At 41.5% G+C, this 15,642-nt stretch overlaps 1 protein-coding gene across 9 annotated transcripts in view; it reads left to right on the top strand.

Annotated features, from left to right (window-relative positions):
* The first annotated feature begins 974 nt into the window (after positions 1-974).
* The window catches only part of SCYL3 (SCY1 like pseudokinase 3), a 44,016-nt gene continuing 29,348 nt past the window's right edge, over positions 975-15,642 (top strand). For 2 of the 9 annotated variants that reach the window (XM_033199609.1, XM_033199605.1), the window contains exons 1-2: positions 1,288-1,454; positions 7,334-7,548. In XM_033199609.1, coding sequence (XP_033055500.1) covers positions 7,384-7,548 — 165 coding nt within the window. In that variant the 5' untranslated portion in view covers positions 1,288-1,454; positions 7,334-7,383. Of the gene's footprint in view, positions 1,236-1,287; positions 1,455-1,583; positions 1,767-7,333; positions 7,575-15,642 lie in introns of those variants that run through there. The other 7 variants (XM_033199608.1, XM_033199607.1, XM_033199613.1 and 4 more) reach the window with 7 other exon arrangements.

Below are 15,642 nucleotides of genomic sequence, written 5' to 3'. Positions count from 1 at the left end.
TTTCAGTCCAAACCTATTCCTCAATCTGTGTAGCTGTCCTTTACTTGCAGTAAATGGCTTGGTGTGCCTAATTTCAGGGGATTCCTTTCTGAAGTCTTCCCATAGGCTCAACACTTTCTGGCAAAACACACTGCGGTCAGTTGAAACACGTTTTCTATTCATGTCTCCAACCCACAAATGTAATGCCTTTTCCGTCTTTTGCTGTTGCACTTCAAACTACAAAAGTTATAGCCACAGTGCATGACAGGTGCTTAGTTAACTAGCACGAATCTTTTTCCTTCTTCACAATTTCATGGATAATTTGTTCTTATCATAGATTTTGGCAACCTCAGCATATGATTCTTTTTCTTCCACCTTTTCATTTAAAGAAGCACTTTATGGCTTCTCCTTGGCATGTCCAAACTGTCAGCACCACAATTCCTGTGCTTTGCGGCCATTATTAAGTAAAATAAGGGTTACCTGAACATAAGCTGGTGTTATCTCCCATTATCGCTGCTGTACTACAGGTGCATCTGTTAACCAAGGCAGCTACTGAGTGGGTAATAGGTGGATACGGTACACAGCGAGGCTACAAAGAGATGATTCGCGTCCAGGGTGGGACACAGTGGATGGCCCGAGATTTAATTGGGCTACTCAGAACGCAGGCGGTTTGAAACTTAAGAACTGTTTAATTCTGGAGTTTTCCATTTAACATTTCTGAACCAAGGTTTGACCACAGGGAACTGACACTGCAGAAAGCATGAGCGGGGGAGACTACTGCATTAATATTAACATTTTCAAATATTACTTTTTGGCAATGAAGTGTGATTCAGGACCCTCCTTCTCAAAGATTAAACGAGATCACCAGGACCTCCGCCAGCTTCAGCAGCTTTGCACGGCTCCGTCCTCGCAGCCTAGCCAATCAAAGCTACAGGTTGAGTGACGTCACTCTGCTGAAAGTCCTAGCTAATTCCCGTACTCCTTTTCTCCGCCCTGCACCTCTACTATTTGTTACAAGTGGCCAGCAGCCATTTTGGATTTGGGCGGAAATGAAAGTAAAACTGTGCTGTTAAAAGCTTAAAAATTCAAATCAAGACAAACTTGAGCATTCGACGAAAACATCCAGAAAGGGGACATCTTGGTGGACTAACTAGACCACTAGAGCAGTGAGTGAAAAGCGGTGTCGTCACGGCGCCCACACTCAAGATGGCACCGGCCTGAGACTCACCTGTGCGGCCGCTCTACCTCGGTTCCTGGTTCGTTGGCCTCAGCGGTGGTGTCGGAGGGAGGAAGGCGGGCCTTCTGTCCCGTTTCCGGACCCGTCTCTATGGTGTGGGAGAAACCCGGCCCCCAGAAGATTGTGGGTGTAGTGGCCACAGCCTTACAGGAAGGCAGGGGTGGTTGGTGTCAACAGGGGGGCCAACAGGGGACCAGAGCCAAGACCCTCGGCCTCCTCCCCCGCCGCCCTCCCGCAGGTAACAGGGAGCCCTGCGCTGCGCCCCCAGTCCTTGCAGGACTGCGCTGTGGGGGAAGGGGCCGGGCGGGGAGGAGGCGGCGGGCACGCGCCCCGCTCGCGGGTCTGCGCTCTGGGTCCCGCGCAGGAGCGAGCTCGGCGCGGCGCCGGCTGCCGGTTGAGCTGTGCTCTCCGTTTCGGCGCAGCCTCCCCTTGCTGATTGCGGGTCGCCCTGTAATCTGCGCTTCGCGGGCGACCCCCGCCGGGTGAGGCGTCCGCGGTCAGAGCTCTCCAAGGCAGCCGCGGAGTCGGTCCTCGCGGGGAGGTGTGGAAGGTGAGGGGCCAGCGAAGCAAGAGCGGAGCCCCGGCCCCTCAGTGACCCCGCGGGGTCGCGGCGAGCAGGGCGAGGGTGCTCGACTGGGCGGGTCACTGTCCCGGGGCGGCAGTGCCCGAACCCGGGGGACTCCTGGGGGCGCGCCCGTCCTCGGGAAGGCGGCCCGATTCTCGATCCAAGACCAGTGCCCGGTCCCCCAAGGCCCAGCTGGCTCCTGTCTTGGCGTAGTGCTTTGTGTTTAGAATAAAGAGGAAACATTTTTCGGAAGGGCATATTCAGGAATCCATGTGAAATTCTCGGAGTCGGATCTCGAATTTTGGGGGTGACTGTTAACTGCTGTTTTAAGGACCCGTGTCCTTATAAAGTGTAATATCTTGAGCTGAAATCATGATTATTTTGGTCCATGAAGACATAATTGTGTATTGCTTGTCAACTAGCAATGCTGGACTGAGTTCCGCAGAGGGGATATATACCTGAAACAGACGAAAGCGAAGGGCCGGAGTAATGTTGCCGCTGGATACCAGAATATCAGCCAGTACAGTGCGTTCTTAATACTCACAGTGCAAGCCATTATCTTCGGAACTTTCAAGCTCAGAGAGCTAGGACCAAGATAGTCTCCATTAATTGCTGGGAAAAGAAAATATTTGGTAGAAACATTTCCCTAGAGTACAAGGGTTTCTTTGTTGAGTGTATGGGTTGCCCTTTGACCTAGACAAGGGTTTTCGTAATCTACAAGCGGTCCAGAAATTTCATGTGCTGCCCAAGTAGGCAAAAGAGTGGAGGGAGATTATTAAAGGGAAGACTGATGCATAATCAAGTCAGAGACTATCAACTCAGTGTTTTTTTTTTTGAGACGGAGTCTCACTCTGTCGCCCAAGCTGGAGTGCACTGGCCGGATCTCAGCTCACTGCAAGCTCCGCCTCCCGGGTTCACGCCATTCTCCTCCCTCAGCCTCCCGAGTAGCTGGGACTACAGGCGCCTGCCACCTCGCCCGGCTAGTTTTTTGTATGTTTTAGTAGAGACGGGGTTTCACCGTGTTAGCCAGGATGGTCTCGATCTCCTGACCTTGTGATCCGCCCGTCTCGGCCTCCCAAAGTGCTGGGATTACAGGCTTGAGCCACCGCGCCCGGCCAACTCAGTGTTTTTTTATTGAGTGGAGATGCTAAGTGCTACAAAATACCTATTCTGTGATACTAGGATATCCTTTTCTACCTTCTTGTGACTTTTTAATTTCAAAGCTAATGAGCAAGATGTGTTTTCCCCCTCAAAACAACAGGAAAGCATTTTGGAAGGCCAACTGTTTTTCTTACATTTCAATAAATCAATTTTAGCTGAAATATCATTTTTAAAGCACTGGCGGGCATGGTGTCATCTCAGCAACTGGGGAAACTGAGGAGGGCGGGTAGCTTGAGACCAGGAGTTCCAGGTTACCGTGAGGTAGGATAGCGTCAATGCACTCCAGGCTAGCAACAACAGAAGGAGACCCTATCTCTATTTAAAAAAAAAAAAAAAAAAAAAAACTGTTCGTATAACAGTATTGGTGCCTCTTTAGATGTATTAGTGTGAAGAATTACTGCTTCAAACATTCTCAAATTGCAATGATCAGCACACCTTTTTAATTTTCCCCCAATAAAGTTTGCACTGGGGACATAGAATATAGTCCTACCACTCTCAGTATTACACTGATGGTATCAGTGAATTTCTGTCAAAGTTAACATGCTTTCAAAACAAGAAAGTGGCATCCTTTCCAGTTCTCTCAAGAAATTGAGTCGTCTCTTTTAAATTTTTAAGTGATATTTTTTGAAGTCTTAGACCTAAAATACACGAAAAAAATGAATTTTAACTACTTCTTAACGCTTTTATAACTTTGTTAATTACTTTATAGTGGAATTCATATAAAATCTAAGGTTAATAGCTATCGCAAGGTCAATATTCCCACAAGGAAGTATTTCGCTATTTAGAAATAGCTAAGTAAATTAAATGTCCCTTTCTTCTGCCTCTGGTGACTGCCATTCATCTAGCCAGAGCGCTGACCCTGAATCCTGGTGGCAGTCTTATCTTCCGGGAGGACTAATATTAACACTAAATAAACAGCATGATTTCCTGCCAAGAAGATATTCATTTACATACAGTCCCTTATTCTCTGCTTTTCTCTTATTGTGTGTTGATTTTGGAAAGCTGTGTTTTGTGGCTAAGAGAGAGGAGGTCAGACTAGCTTCAGATACTTTCAAAGGAACACTTCTGTAACTCACTCTTCCAGTCTGGCTGGCTTTTCAGGCAGGAGGTGGAGACCAAGTAGAGTTTTCTGCCTGTGAAATGGCAATTAGTTTCAAAGAACATAGACCCATTCAAGCTACCTGAGGGAAAGGGGGCTGGTTATAAGCGTGTCAATGGGATGTTAGGGTATCTGGGTGGAATTGGATTTGAGGCTGGGCTTCTGGTAACCTTGAGATGGATAGTAGCAATGTGCCCCCTAAGTATGACTTGTTATGCCCAGACCGTTTGTTCCCCGAAGAAGACCACCAGAGTCCAGAGTCAAAGCCAAGCGGCAAGGATCTTTAATGCAAGTTCGAACTTGGTCCCTCCGTTCTACAACATACAAGAGGGCCCCAAACAATGCGTGCGCTTGCTATTTATAGCTCGAGGTAAACAGGACTTGTCAGGTTACAGAGGAACAAGGCATTTCTCTAGGCTACAGCATTACAATTAGTTTACATGTTAATGTGAAGTTATGCTTTTAGCAGCCTTCTTATTGGTTCCTGCGCTTTTACAAACGGTTGTAACCTTATTGGAGCTTCCCCAGGTGTTGTTTTCCTTAATGTGTTTGTGTCGGGCAGGCATATGGGGGGATGTGATGTGCTCAAGGCTGTGATGTGTTTGTGTCGGGCAGGCATATGGGGCTCAGGAAGTTGGGACAAAATAGAGGATTGTTTGTACTGGGCCCAGGACTAAGATATGTGGCAGACACTGGTAATTAGAGCAGGACAGAGACTTTCACAACGTTTGTCCTTACAATGTCTGGAGTCTATAGATAACCTTAATCGGTTAGGTCCGGGGTCGATCTTTAACTAGGCTCAGGGCGCCGCCCGGGCTGTCAGGGCGCCGCCCGGGCTGTTTGCCTGTGGACTTCATTTCTGCCTCTTAGTCTCTTCATTTGATCTCTTTCAGACTAAGCTACTGTCCCAGTGTTTGCTTTTTTAAATTTTCCTACCAACGGACTTCCTCCGTGCTTGACAGATTTCTGACTTCATGTGGCTTTGGTTTGCCATAGCTCCAACTCTACCTCATAGCATCCTTCTACCTTCAGCTGTGCTTCTAATAGGCAAAAACTGTTCTTAGTTCAAATTCTTGGGGGAGACAATGATCTGGCCAGTTTATCTCTTCACTCAGGCCATGAGACTGACGACTAATTTGTGAATTGACCGCCCTTTGGCCCAGGCTAGGTACCTGACAACATTAACTGTGCCCAAGAAGAGGTGGCAAGATCAAGTGCTAAGCATGAACCTCCCTACTCAGCAGGCGGTTGTGACCGTCTGGCCAGACTCCATCTCCAGATTCGAGGGATTAACATCGTTGCTTTTACCCGTGGTCCCACATAAAGTTTTTATTTGTAGTCCCAGTAGAAAGGTGAATGTTACCATAGTTGCCATACTTGGCATTTTTTTAGTCCTGTTTTTTGCTTCTCTGTCATTTTTAAGAAAGATACATTGCCAGGTAGGTAGGAATTCAGTGAATTTGTTACAAAGCAGATTTAGTTCTTACTCTCAGAAACAGTTTTAGATTTTGAAAAGCTTCAATTTTAGATAGCTTTAGACTTTATACATGTGTTTCTTATATAACGATGGTTGTGGATCAGTAGGCATTTTAAATTTTGTTCTAGGCATGTGTTTTGAGCAGCATTACATACCCAGTGTAGAAGGTGTTGTACGGAACTTCACCAAAGTGGGGAAAAATTCCAAGTAGAGGGTCAGTGTGTAATGATTATTGAGTTTATATTTGTCCAAAGAATACAGATTTTTAAACAAATTTTTAAAGGCCTACATAGAATTATTGGCTGTATTTGTAGCAGTTTGCTTTCTACATTGCCAGAGTTAGTAAGAACTCTATTTTCTAATTTTTATATTATGGTAAAGCCACCACTGAAAACTGACTGCCACAGATTTTTCAGACATACGTTGTTTGGCCTATATAGGTTTAGAAAACATTTGATCCAACATTGAAAAATATGGAGATTTCCACAAAACTATTCAGGCTGTTGGTTCCTCATGATAAGTGGCATGATCTGACAGTTCTGAAACTGCAGTCTTGGTTGGAACTCTGTGATAGCCACTCTCTTCAGAATGAAAGCCTCTCACAGTAGGTCCCAGGCACGCACAGTAGGTCCCTGTGCCAAGCTGCCAGTATTGCTGCGGCGCTGCTCATTACCTGTTGTCACCCTGTGAGTTTGTATCCCTGTTGTCAAGAAAGATATGTTTGTATTGTAGAAGATTTGGAAGGTGCAGGCAAGTGTGTGTGTATAAAATTACCTATAGTCTGACCTTCCACTGCAAACCTCTGTTAATGCTTCAACATATATTTTTCAAGTCTGTGTGTATGTATGCATATATTTCTTTTTAAAACAACTTTGAGGTGTAATTGATATAGAATAAATGAAAAAAGTGTACAGTTCTATGTTTTGACATTTATAATCACCGATTGCCATCATTATAATCAAAATAATGAATATATCCATCTTCCCAAAATTTCCTCATACATCATGATAATCCTGCCTTCTCCCTTGGTCCCTCTAACCGTGCCCCTTCGCTAGGCAAGCACTGAAGTATTTTGTCATAGTTGCGTTTGAATTCTGTGTATGTGTGGGCTTTTTTTTTTTTAGCGTTTGAGATTATTTGAGATGATTGAGTTTTGTGTTTTCCCCTTTTTACTTGGGATAGCCTTGAAGAGTAGTGTGATCGTGCTTTTTCTTATGTTTATTGTCATCTGTGTTTCTTCAATGAGCTGTTTTCCTTCCCATTGTTGTACTGGTGTTTTAGTGTTTTACTTGGTTTATATGAGCTCTTCATTTGTTAATATGTTTTTCATATTAACAATGTTTTTCAACATATTAACATTAAAACAGTGATTTTCATCATTGTTATAAGTATTCTCCAATTTGTATTTTTTTCTTTATAATTTTAAGTTATTTTAGACATACAGAAGTTTTATTGTTCTTGAATAATAAAGTTTTACAACATTTTCCTTAGGATATACAAGTGAGTTAGGAAGTATGAATTGCTTTATTCTATTTTTGATTGCCTTTCCACTCTGAAAGTTTGTATGTGGTGGGGTTTGGGGAGGGACAGTAACTACATGTGACTACTTAGTAATGTGCATTTTCTCTAGAGTTGTTAGTTGTTAATTAACAACCATTGCTGGTAACTTGCTGAGCATTTACCATTTTTACTGTCAAATGTCCTAGTTACGAGGATCGAAGAAACTAGTAGTTTGGGGTGGCTATGTCTGGATATCTCTTGTTGATGTTGCAGATAGGGATTTAATGTTTGAAATTGTTTTCTATTTTCTTTTAGATCTGCTTGGCTTTGAGGAAGAGTGGCAGTACTGCCTCACTGCATAAGGGATGGGATCAGAGAACAGTGCTTTAAAGAGCTATACACTGAAAGAACCACCATTTATCTTACCCTCTGGACTTGCTGTTTATCCCGCTGTACTGCAAGATGGCAAATTTGCTTCAGTTTTTGTGTATAAGAGAGAAAATGAAGACAAGGTTAATAAAGCTGCCAAGGTACCATAATAGGTGACGACTTAATAGTTAGTACTTTTTACTATCTTGTTTTCTTTTAAAAAAATGTGAAATTAGTAAAGGTCAAAAAAAGTAAGATCATAAGGAACAGTATTTTATTATTTATGTCCTTTCAAAACATTGCTCTTACTTCGTGGGCCTATCTTGTATTTGCATGACATGGTCAGGTACCATACTATAGCCAAAAAACATCATAAAACTCAGTATGATGGCTTTGGTTTTTTTTGTTTGTTTTTCTTTTTGAGACAGAGTCTCACGCTGTCTCCCAGGCTGGAGTGCAGTGGCGCCATCTCAGCTCACTGCAAGCTCCGCCTCCCAGGTTCACGCCACGATGGCTTTTATCATATTTTATTTTTCTGGTGAGAAAGTTAGGGAGACATTTTTATATAGCTAATATAAGATATAAGGAGCGATATAAGGAGTTAATCTTGTCTAGCAAAATTCTGTTAAGTATTGACAACATTTTGTAGGCTTCAGCTTCCTCCTTAGGGAAAAGATCCTTGTAGTTCATGCCTTATAATTGCTGCTCCAGGCAGAGGGTGCCAGTGCATTAGCATGCTGTCTGTCACACTCAGGTGACCCTGGCCTCTTATTAGAAAAAAATGATGTTACTGTGGAATATAAGTCAATAAAATAACCCCAGTTGTCTTTTTGAATTGGGGAAAATGAAGGCGTTAGTTGATGCTTCTTTGGATAGCTAGTACTTCGGAAATTTAGCCATTCAGATATATCATCTTCTAAAAAGGAAAATGTAGTTGTATTAGTAAATTAATTCTCCAGTGTTTATTCTGGTAGGCATGCTATTTTCAGGTTGAACTTGATATCTTGATTTTGTTAGAATTAAAATCTCTATTACCTTGAGTCCCTTAGTAATATCAACAGGTATGGAACATTGATTTCTATTTCATAGGACTCTAAATTGTTTCTACTTTTTAACATGGTTATAAAGGATTGTATTAGTAATGGAATTTTGGTCTTCCATTGGTCACAACAGTTATTTATTTGATGTTGTGTTTTTGATCAAGCATGAAATTGTTATATGATGATTCCTAAAGAAAAAGATGTGTAACAGTTCTCTGAGATGCATTTCCTAGTAATGCATTGTGGTAAAAAGTATAGCTGGCTGTTTTATTGCTAGGTAATTTTGCTTTTTGGTAGAACCACATTTTTGACTCTTTTTTACATCATCTAGATATGAAGAATTTTTTATTGTGATTTTACAAAAGACAAAATGCCTTACTTCGCTTTCTTGTTCTTACAGTTCATGTCTAACATGCCTGCTGTTATTTTTATCTAATAAGATTGTGCATATTGTTTTTTATAATAACTTAAACTGACTGTTACCAGCAAGGTACTAGAGATTTATCTTTCTTAGTTTTTTTTTCTTTATAAGATTTTTTAAAAATGGTGTTACCCTTTATGGTGCATGTACCAAGAAAATTGAATAACCTAGATCGAGTTTTTAAAGGAAAAAAACACAAAGTCCACTCTCCATTTTGGAGGACTTCTATGCTGAAGGAATTGCGAAGCTTGAGAGGGAAGACTTATTCCCCCTTAATATCCATAGATATCCTTTTAAGCCATGTCTGAGTCTTTGCACATAGTTCATCTTTGTCTCTTGGTAAGCCATTCTGTGGCTTTGAAAACCTCATATATGAATTTGGGAAATTTGAAATTGCAACAAAGTGATAACTTTAGATTCTCAGAATGTTTCTCGTAATCTTAAAAAACTAGGTCATAGTACTTGAGAAATGTATTAGATTTTAGGAATTTGATGTCCTAGGTATCTGACATACTAAAACAATATATTTAGCTTGCCTCACTTTCTCTAGAGTTTGGGTTGTTGGTCACACCTTTGGTAGTTTTAACGATTATTTCAAGCAGATATATAGTGTTTTCTGTGGCAGATGTTACTGGATAAAAATATACACTTTCTCCACTGTTACAAGTGAAAACCAACAGTCATAGTACACCAAGATGAAATGCAAGTATAAGCTCTGGCCACAAAATAATATGAGAACTACTTAGTTCTATCTGACCATCTCATTTTATCTTGAATTCATCGGCTATAATTAACAGTATAAGTTGCTAACTGATGATGATGACTCATATATGTAAGCCTATAAACAATGGTAAATTCTAAGCCCGAATTTGATGGCTGTAGTTTGCTGTAATCCAAGTGTTTAATTAGAGCTTTGTGGTAAGTTTATAAAAGCTTATAAAAATGATTCTTGAGTGTCTTTATGCCAGGAATCACATTGGACTATCTAGGAGTGGTATATAGATGTTATATAAGTGCTCTATTTAGTATTGTTGGAGTCATTATGCTCTTCTCTATAATGGATTCGGGCTGTTGTGGAAGGGTTGGTCAACGTATTTAAGAATGCACATTGTGTGGGCATAACAAGAAATGGGAGAGATGATGGCTATGTCCGAAAGAGCTTGCATTCTAGTTGGGGAAAGCTGTTCTCTTTCTCATACTGACTTTTTTTTTTGAGATGGAGTCTCGCTCTGTCTCCCAGGCTAAAGTGCAGTGGTTCGATCTTGGCTCACTGCAACGTCTGCCTCCTGGATTCAAGCGATTCTCCTGCCTCAGCATCCCGAGTAGCTGGGATTACAGGCACACGCCACCACACTCAGCTAATTTTTGTATTTTTAGTAGAGATGGGGTTTCACCATGTTGGCCAGGATGGTCTCGATCCCTTGACCTCGTGATCCGCTTGCCTCAGCCTCCCAAATTACTGGGATTACAGGCGTGAGCCATCGCACCTGGCCCATGGTTGACTTTTTAAGAAATTATTTTTTGCCCTTCATAATCAGAATGCAGTGCCCTTATGTGGCTCCTGGGCACTATCCACTCAGAAGAACTTCTGAAGTATCATTCATGCCTCAGATATGATGGACCCACCAGATGGAATGGCCAGCTACTTGCCCCCACCACACCTTATCAGACTTCACTCTCTCCTTTAATGTTGATAACCATCCAACCTGCTATTCTAAACTAATTATCTGCCAAAATCTCTAGTCTGAGCTCCAGATCTATATTTTCACTTACCTATTGAACATTTCCACCTAAAAGTTTTATCAGTACCTCAAATGCAAGCTCTACACAATGGGATTCTTTATTCCTTTCCCTTTCTGCGTTTTATTGTTAGTTTATGATCTAACGTTCAGATAGTGGACATTTACCAAAAAAAAAAAGAAAAGTATCTGCATTTTGTCTTAGATTTACATCTTCAGAGAAAAAGGAATAATATTTTTCCCTGAAGGTCCTTGTTCTCTAGTTTAGGCATCTTGGTCATTTTATTATGTTTACTTAACATATTTAACAGCATGAATTATGGCTTTGTCCCATCTAAAAGCCTGCAGGTGGATTTGGGCTGTAATGCTGAGTCAGTTAACTTTGTGTAGTTCTCAGAGTGAAATAGCAAATCAGAGGCAGAACAGCAATAACAAGTTAAGCCTCTGAGGCTTGAATGAATTCTCTGGATAACTGAATCATAACTGATTCCTGATAAATGGGAATCATTTATATTTAGGGATAAAATCTTATACTTAAGATCCCTGTTTGGGTGTAGATAAATATCAACATTGATAAATTATATAATACTATTCCTATTTAACAGTAAAGGTCCTTACTCAGAATCCTCTTTCAGAGACCATGACCTAGGACAGTGAATGGGATGTAACAGGTATTCAATCACTTTGGGGAAAGTGCTTTCAAGACACTGTCATTCAAAAATAGTCATCTTTCTCTACTAGGGCAAGGGCCATTTATTTGTTCAACTGATTTTGATTGAAAAATATCCTAGTTACCCTTAGCAAGTATGTCTTGTTGCTATTCTTCAGAGCAGCAGAGGCTTGAATCAAAAAATGTTCTATTTGATTCTGAACTGCTAGCCTTTCCTGTGAATCTATATGCATAATTTATGCTTAATATTGAATGTACCAAAGGAGAGTGACAAATAAGATTCTTGCTAAGTGCCTTATTCAGAAACATGCAGTGAGTCATTTCTTCCTCTCCTTTATTAAACAAACATGAACTCACTTTGGATCAAGAAATTTTCTAGGCATGGTAGAGTAAAACAGTAAGCAGAAGAGAACATGAAAGATTTGGTTTGAAAATTATTTGAAATTTATTTGAAAATTACTTGAAATGATTCTTAAAATGAAAATATGAGGGAGGCTACATAATTTTATACAGAAGCCATAGCTCAGAACACACTTGTAGGCCAGGCATGGTGGTTCACGCCTGTAAGCCCAGCACTTTGGGAGGCCGAGGTAGGTGGATCACCTGAGGTCAGGAGTTTGAGACCAGCCTTGCCAACATGATGAGACACCATCTCTACTAAAAACACGAAAATTAGCCAGGCATGGTGGTGGGTGCCTGTAATCCCAGCTATTTGAGAGGCTGAGGCAGAAGAATCATTTGAACCTGGGACACGAAGGGTGCAGTGAGCTGAGATCACGCCATTGCAGTCTAGCCTGGGTAACAAGAGCTACACTCAGTCTCAAAAACAAAACAAAAAAACACTTGTAAAAAATTATTCCCAGTAAACTTAACTGATTTAACCAACCTGCTAACACAATTTTTGGTTTATCAGGATCTTTGCTGTATTTGTTAGTTTGTAATTGCTACTTAGAGAAATTTTTTCTTCAATATTTTCTTAATTAGTTTTTATTAAACTAACTCAAGGGAAGGTAACAACTTTCTTCCTAAGAATAAATAAATAAACCTTTTTGGAGCTATTCCTAGAGTTGGCAAAATTTGAGATTATTATAAGAAAATAAAAGACATTGGAGGCTGGGCAGGGTGGCTCACACCTGTAATCCCAGCTTTTTGGGAAGCTGAGGTGGGCAGATCACAAGCTCAGGAGTTCAAGACCAGCTTGGCCAACATAGTGAAATCCCATCTCTACTAAAAATACAAAACAATTAGCTGGGCGTGGTGGCGCGCGCCTATAGTCCCAGCTGCTTGGGAGGCTGAGGCAGGAGAATCAGTTGAACCCGGGAGGCAGAGGTTGCAGTGAGCCAAGATTGTGCCACTGCACTCCAGCCTGGGTGACATAGCGAGACTCTGTCTCAAAAAAAAAAAAAAAGGTAATTGGAGAAACCAACCCACTGAGATGATTTTCCTGTGACCCTGCCTGGAAGTAGTTTAATAGAACTTTGAGGCATCTGATACAAAAACTGTACCAATGCAGGGTATGGATTCTTACACTGGCCCATAGTCTTCCAAGAAGGTGTTTGGAATGTTCAGTACTCACTGTTTATTTGTGAAAATGGCACCACCTGGTAATATCTTGAGGGTTATCTTCCAAATGAAATATTTTATCACTCTCCTCCCAATATGACTGCTTTACAGGGCTTCCTCAGTGATTGTATAGGGTAGACCTTAGAGCTTTAATATCATGAAATTTCTTTCAGAAATTCATGGTTTGTAAGGAAAACCACCCTTCTAGCAGTTTCTTTTTGCTGTAATTAAACGATAAAATTATTCAATGTTGGAGGAATTTTGGACTGTGGATCTCCTGTTACTCATGTTAAAATATTCAAAATATGCTGCATGGGTGGGGATTGGAAAGTCAGGATCTGATAGAGCTGTTCCAGGACCATCTAGAGAAGATAATTCCACAGATTTAACCTCCCTTGTTCAGACACAAAATTGTTTCATGCTTGTCATTTCATCTGTGTCTAGTGTCTGCTTAGAAAGTAGGACAAAGAAACCAGGTCAGGAAGCAGGAATATTCCATTGTAGGGATTTCTAAAAGTTGGGGTATCCATACCCAGCAAGTTGTGATAAAAGTTTAAAAGATGTTTAAACGTTTTATTTTTATTTTATTTATTTAGATAGGGTCTAGCTCTGTTGCCAACGCTGGAGTGCAGTGACTTGATCATGGCTCATTACAGCCTGGACCTCTCCAGCTCAAGCGATCCTCCAACCTCAGTCTCCTGAGTAGCGGGGACCACAGGTGGGCGCCGCCATGCCCAGCTAATTTTTGTATTTTTTTGTAGAGATGAGGTTTCGCCATGTTGCCCAAGCTGGTCTTGAATCCCTGGGCTCAAGTGATCCACCCGCCTCAGCTTCCCAAAGTGCTGGGATTTCAGGGGAAAGCCACGGCGCCCAGCATAAACATTTTCAAAGGGAGTAAATAAGTAAAAAGGTAAAATGTAAGAAAACAGAATAAACAAAATTAAAATACTTTGTAAATATGTTTTGTATTCATTGATGATCTGTGGCAGAGGTGAGCAAACTTACGCCCAGATTAGCTAAGAATGGTTTCTACTTTTTTTTTTTTTTCCTGAGACAGAGTCTCGCTCTGTCGTCCAGGCTGGAGTGCAGTGGCCGGATCTCAGCTCACTGCAAGCTCCGCCTCCCGGGTTTACGCCATTCTCCTGCCTCAGCCTCCCGAGTAGCTGGGACTACAGGCGCCCGCCACCTCGCCCGGCTAGTTTTTTGTATTTTTAGTAGAGACGGGGTTTCACCGTGTTAGCCAGGATGGTCTCGATCTCCTGACCTTGTGATCCGCCCGTCTCGGCCTCCCAAAGTGCTGGGATTACAGGCTTGAGCCACTGCGCCCGGCCGCTTTTTTTTTTTTTTTTTTTTTTTTTTGAGAAGGAGTCTCGCTCTGTAACCCAGGCTGGAGTGCAGTGGCGCTATCTCGGCTCACTGCAAGCTCCGCCTCCGGGGTTCACGCCATTCTCCCGGGTTCACACAATCCTCCCGGGTTCACGCCATCCTCCTGGATGCTGCTGATGATGTGGAGAAAGGGGAATCCTCATATACTGTTGGCGGGAATGTAAATTAGTATAGCCACTACAGAAAACTGTCTGGAGGTTCCTCAAAACACTAAAAGCAGAACTACCCAATGATTCAGCAATTCCACTACTGGGTGTGTATCCAAAATAAAGAGAATCAATGTAAAAAAGAGATATTTGCCCTCATATTTATTGCAGTATTATTCACAGTAGCCAAAATGTGAAATCAACCTAAGTGTCCATTGGTGGATGAATGGATAAGGAAAATGTGGTGTATATATATGATGGAATACTGTTTAGCCATAAAAAGAATGAAATCCCATCATTTGCAATAACATCTTAGGACCTAGAGGACATTATGTTAAGTCAGGTGTCCCCAACTCCTAGGCTGCAGATTGGTACCGGTTCTGGGAACTGGACTGCACAGCAGGAGGTGAGCAGTGGGCACGCAAGCATTACCATCTGAGTTCTGCCTCTTGTCAGATCAGCAGCAACGTTAGATTCTTATAGGAGCAGGAACCCTGTTGTGAACTTTGTATGCAAGGGATCTAGGTTGTGCACTTCTGATGACAATCTAACTAATGCCTGATGATTTAAGGTAGAACAGTCTTGTCCCGAAATAATCCCCCCTCCCCTGGTCCGTGAAAAAATTGTGTTCCATGAAACTGGTCCCTGGTGTCAGAAAGGTTGGGGACCGCTGCGTTAAGTGATGTAAATCAGGCACAGAAAGACACACACTGAAAGATGTCACTCATGTGGAATCTAAAACAGTTGATCTCATACGAGTTGAGAGTAGATTGGTGGTTACCAGAGGCCAGGAAGGGGATTGTAGGGGATGAAGAGAGGTTGATGAATGGGTACAAATACACAGTTAGAAGATACAAGATAGAAGATGTAAGATCTAGTGTTTGATAGGTCAGTAGGATGACTAGTTTACAATAATCAATTGTATATTTTTACATGACTAGAAGAGAATAATTCTCATGTTTCTAGCATAAAGAAAAGACAAATGTTTAAGGTGATGGATATCCCAATTATATTGATTAGATCTTTACAAATATTATGAAGGTACTAAAATCACAGGTACTCCCCCTAAATATGCGTATCTATTATCAATTTTTTAATTTAAGAAAATTAAAAATAAATAGGGCAAAAAATAGTCTACTGTGGTTAATATTATACCATGTCCACATGTCACATAAAATGTAGAAGCCTTGTAGTCTAGGTATCTTCAACCTCCCATCCCTACTGTTCTTTGTTACACACATACTAACTGTACATTCATTCATACACATTGAAAACCTCACCAGGAATTAT

Source organism: Trachypithecus francoisi, unplaced genomic scaffold (assembly GCF_009764315.1).
Source record: "Trachypithecus francoisi isolate TF-2019V2 unplaced genomic scaffold, Tfra_2.0 Lachesis_group5, whole genome shotgun sequence".
In the NCBI taxonomy this organism is placed as follows: Eukaryota; Metazoa; Chordata; class Mammalia; order Primates; family Cercopithecidae; genus Trachypithecus; species Trachypithecus francoisi.
The sequence above is the reverse complement of the archived record's forward strand: the minus strand, read 5'-3'. Positions and strand labels throughout refer to the sequence as shown.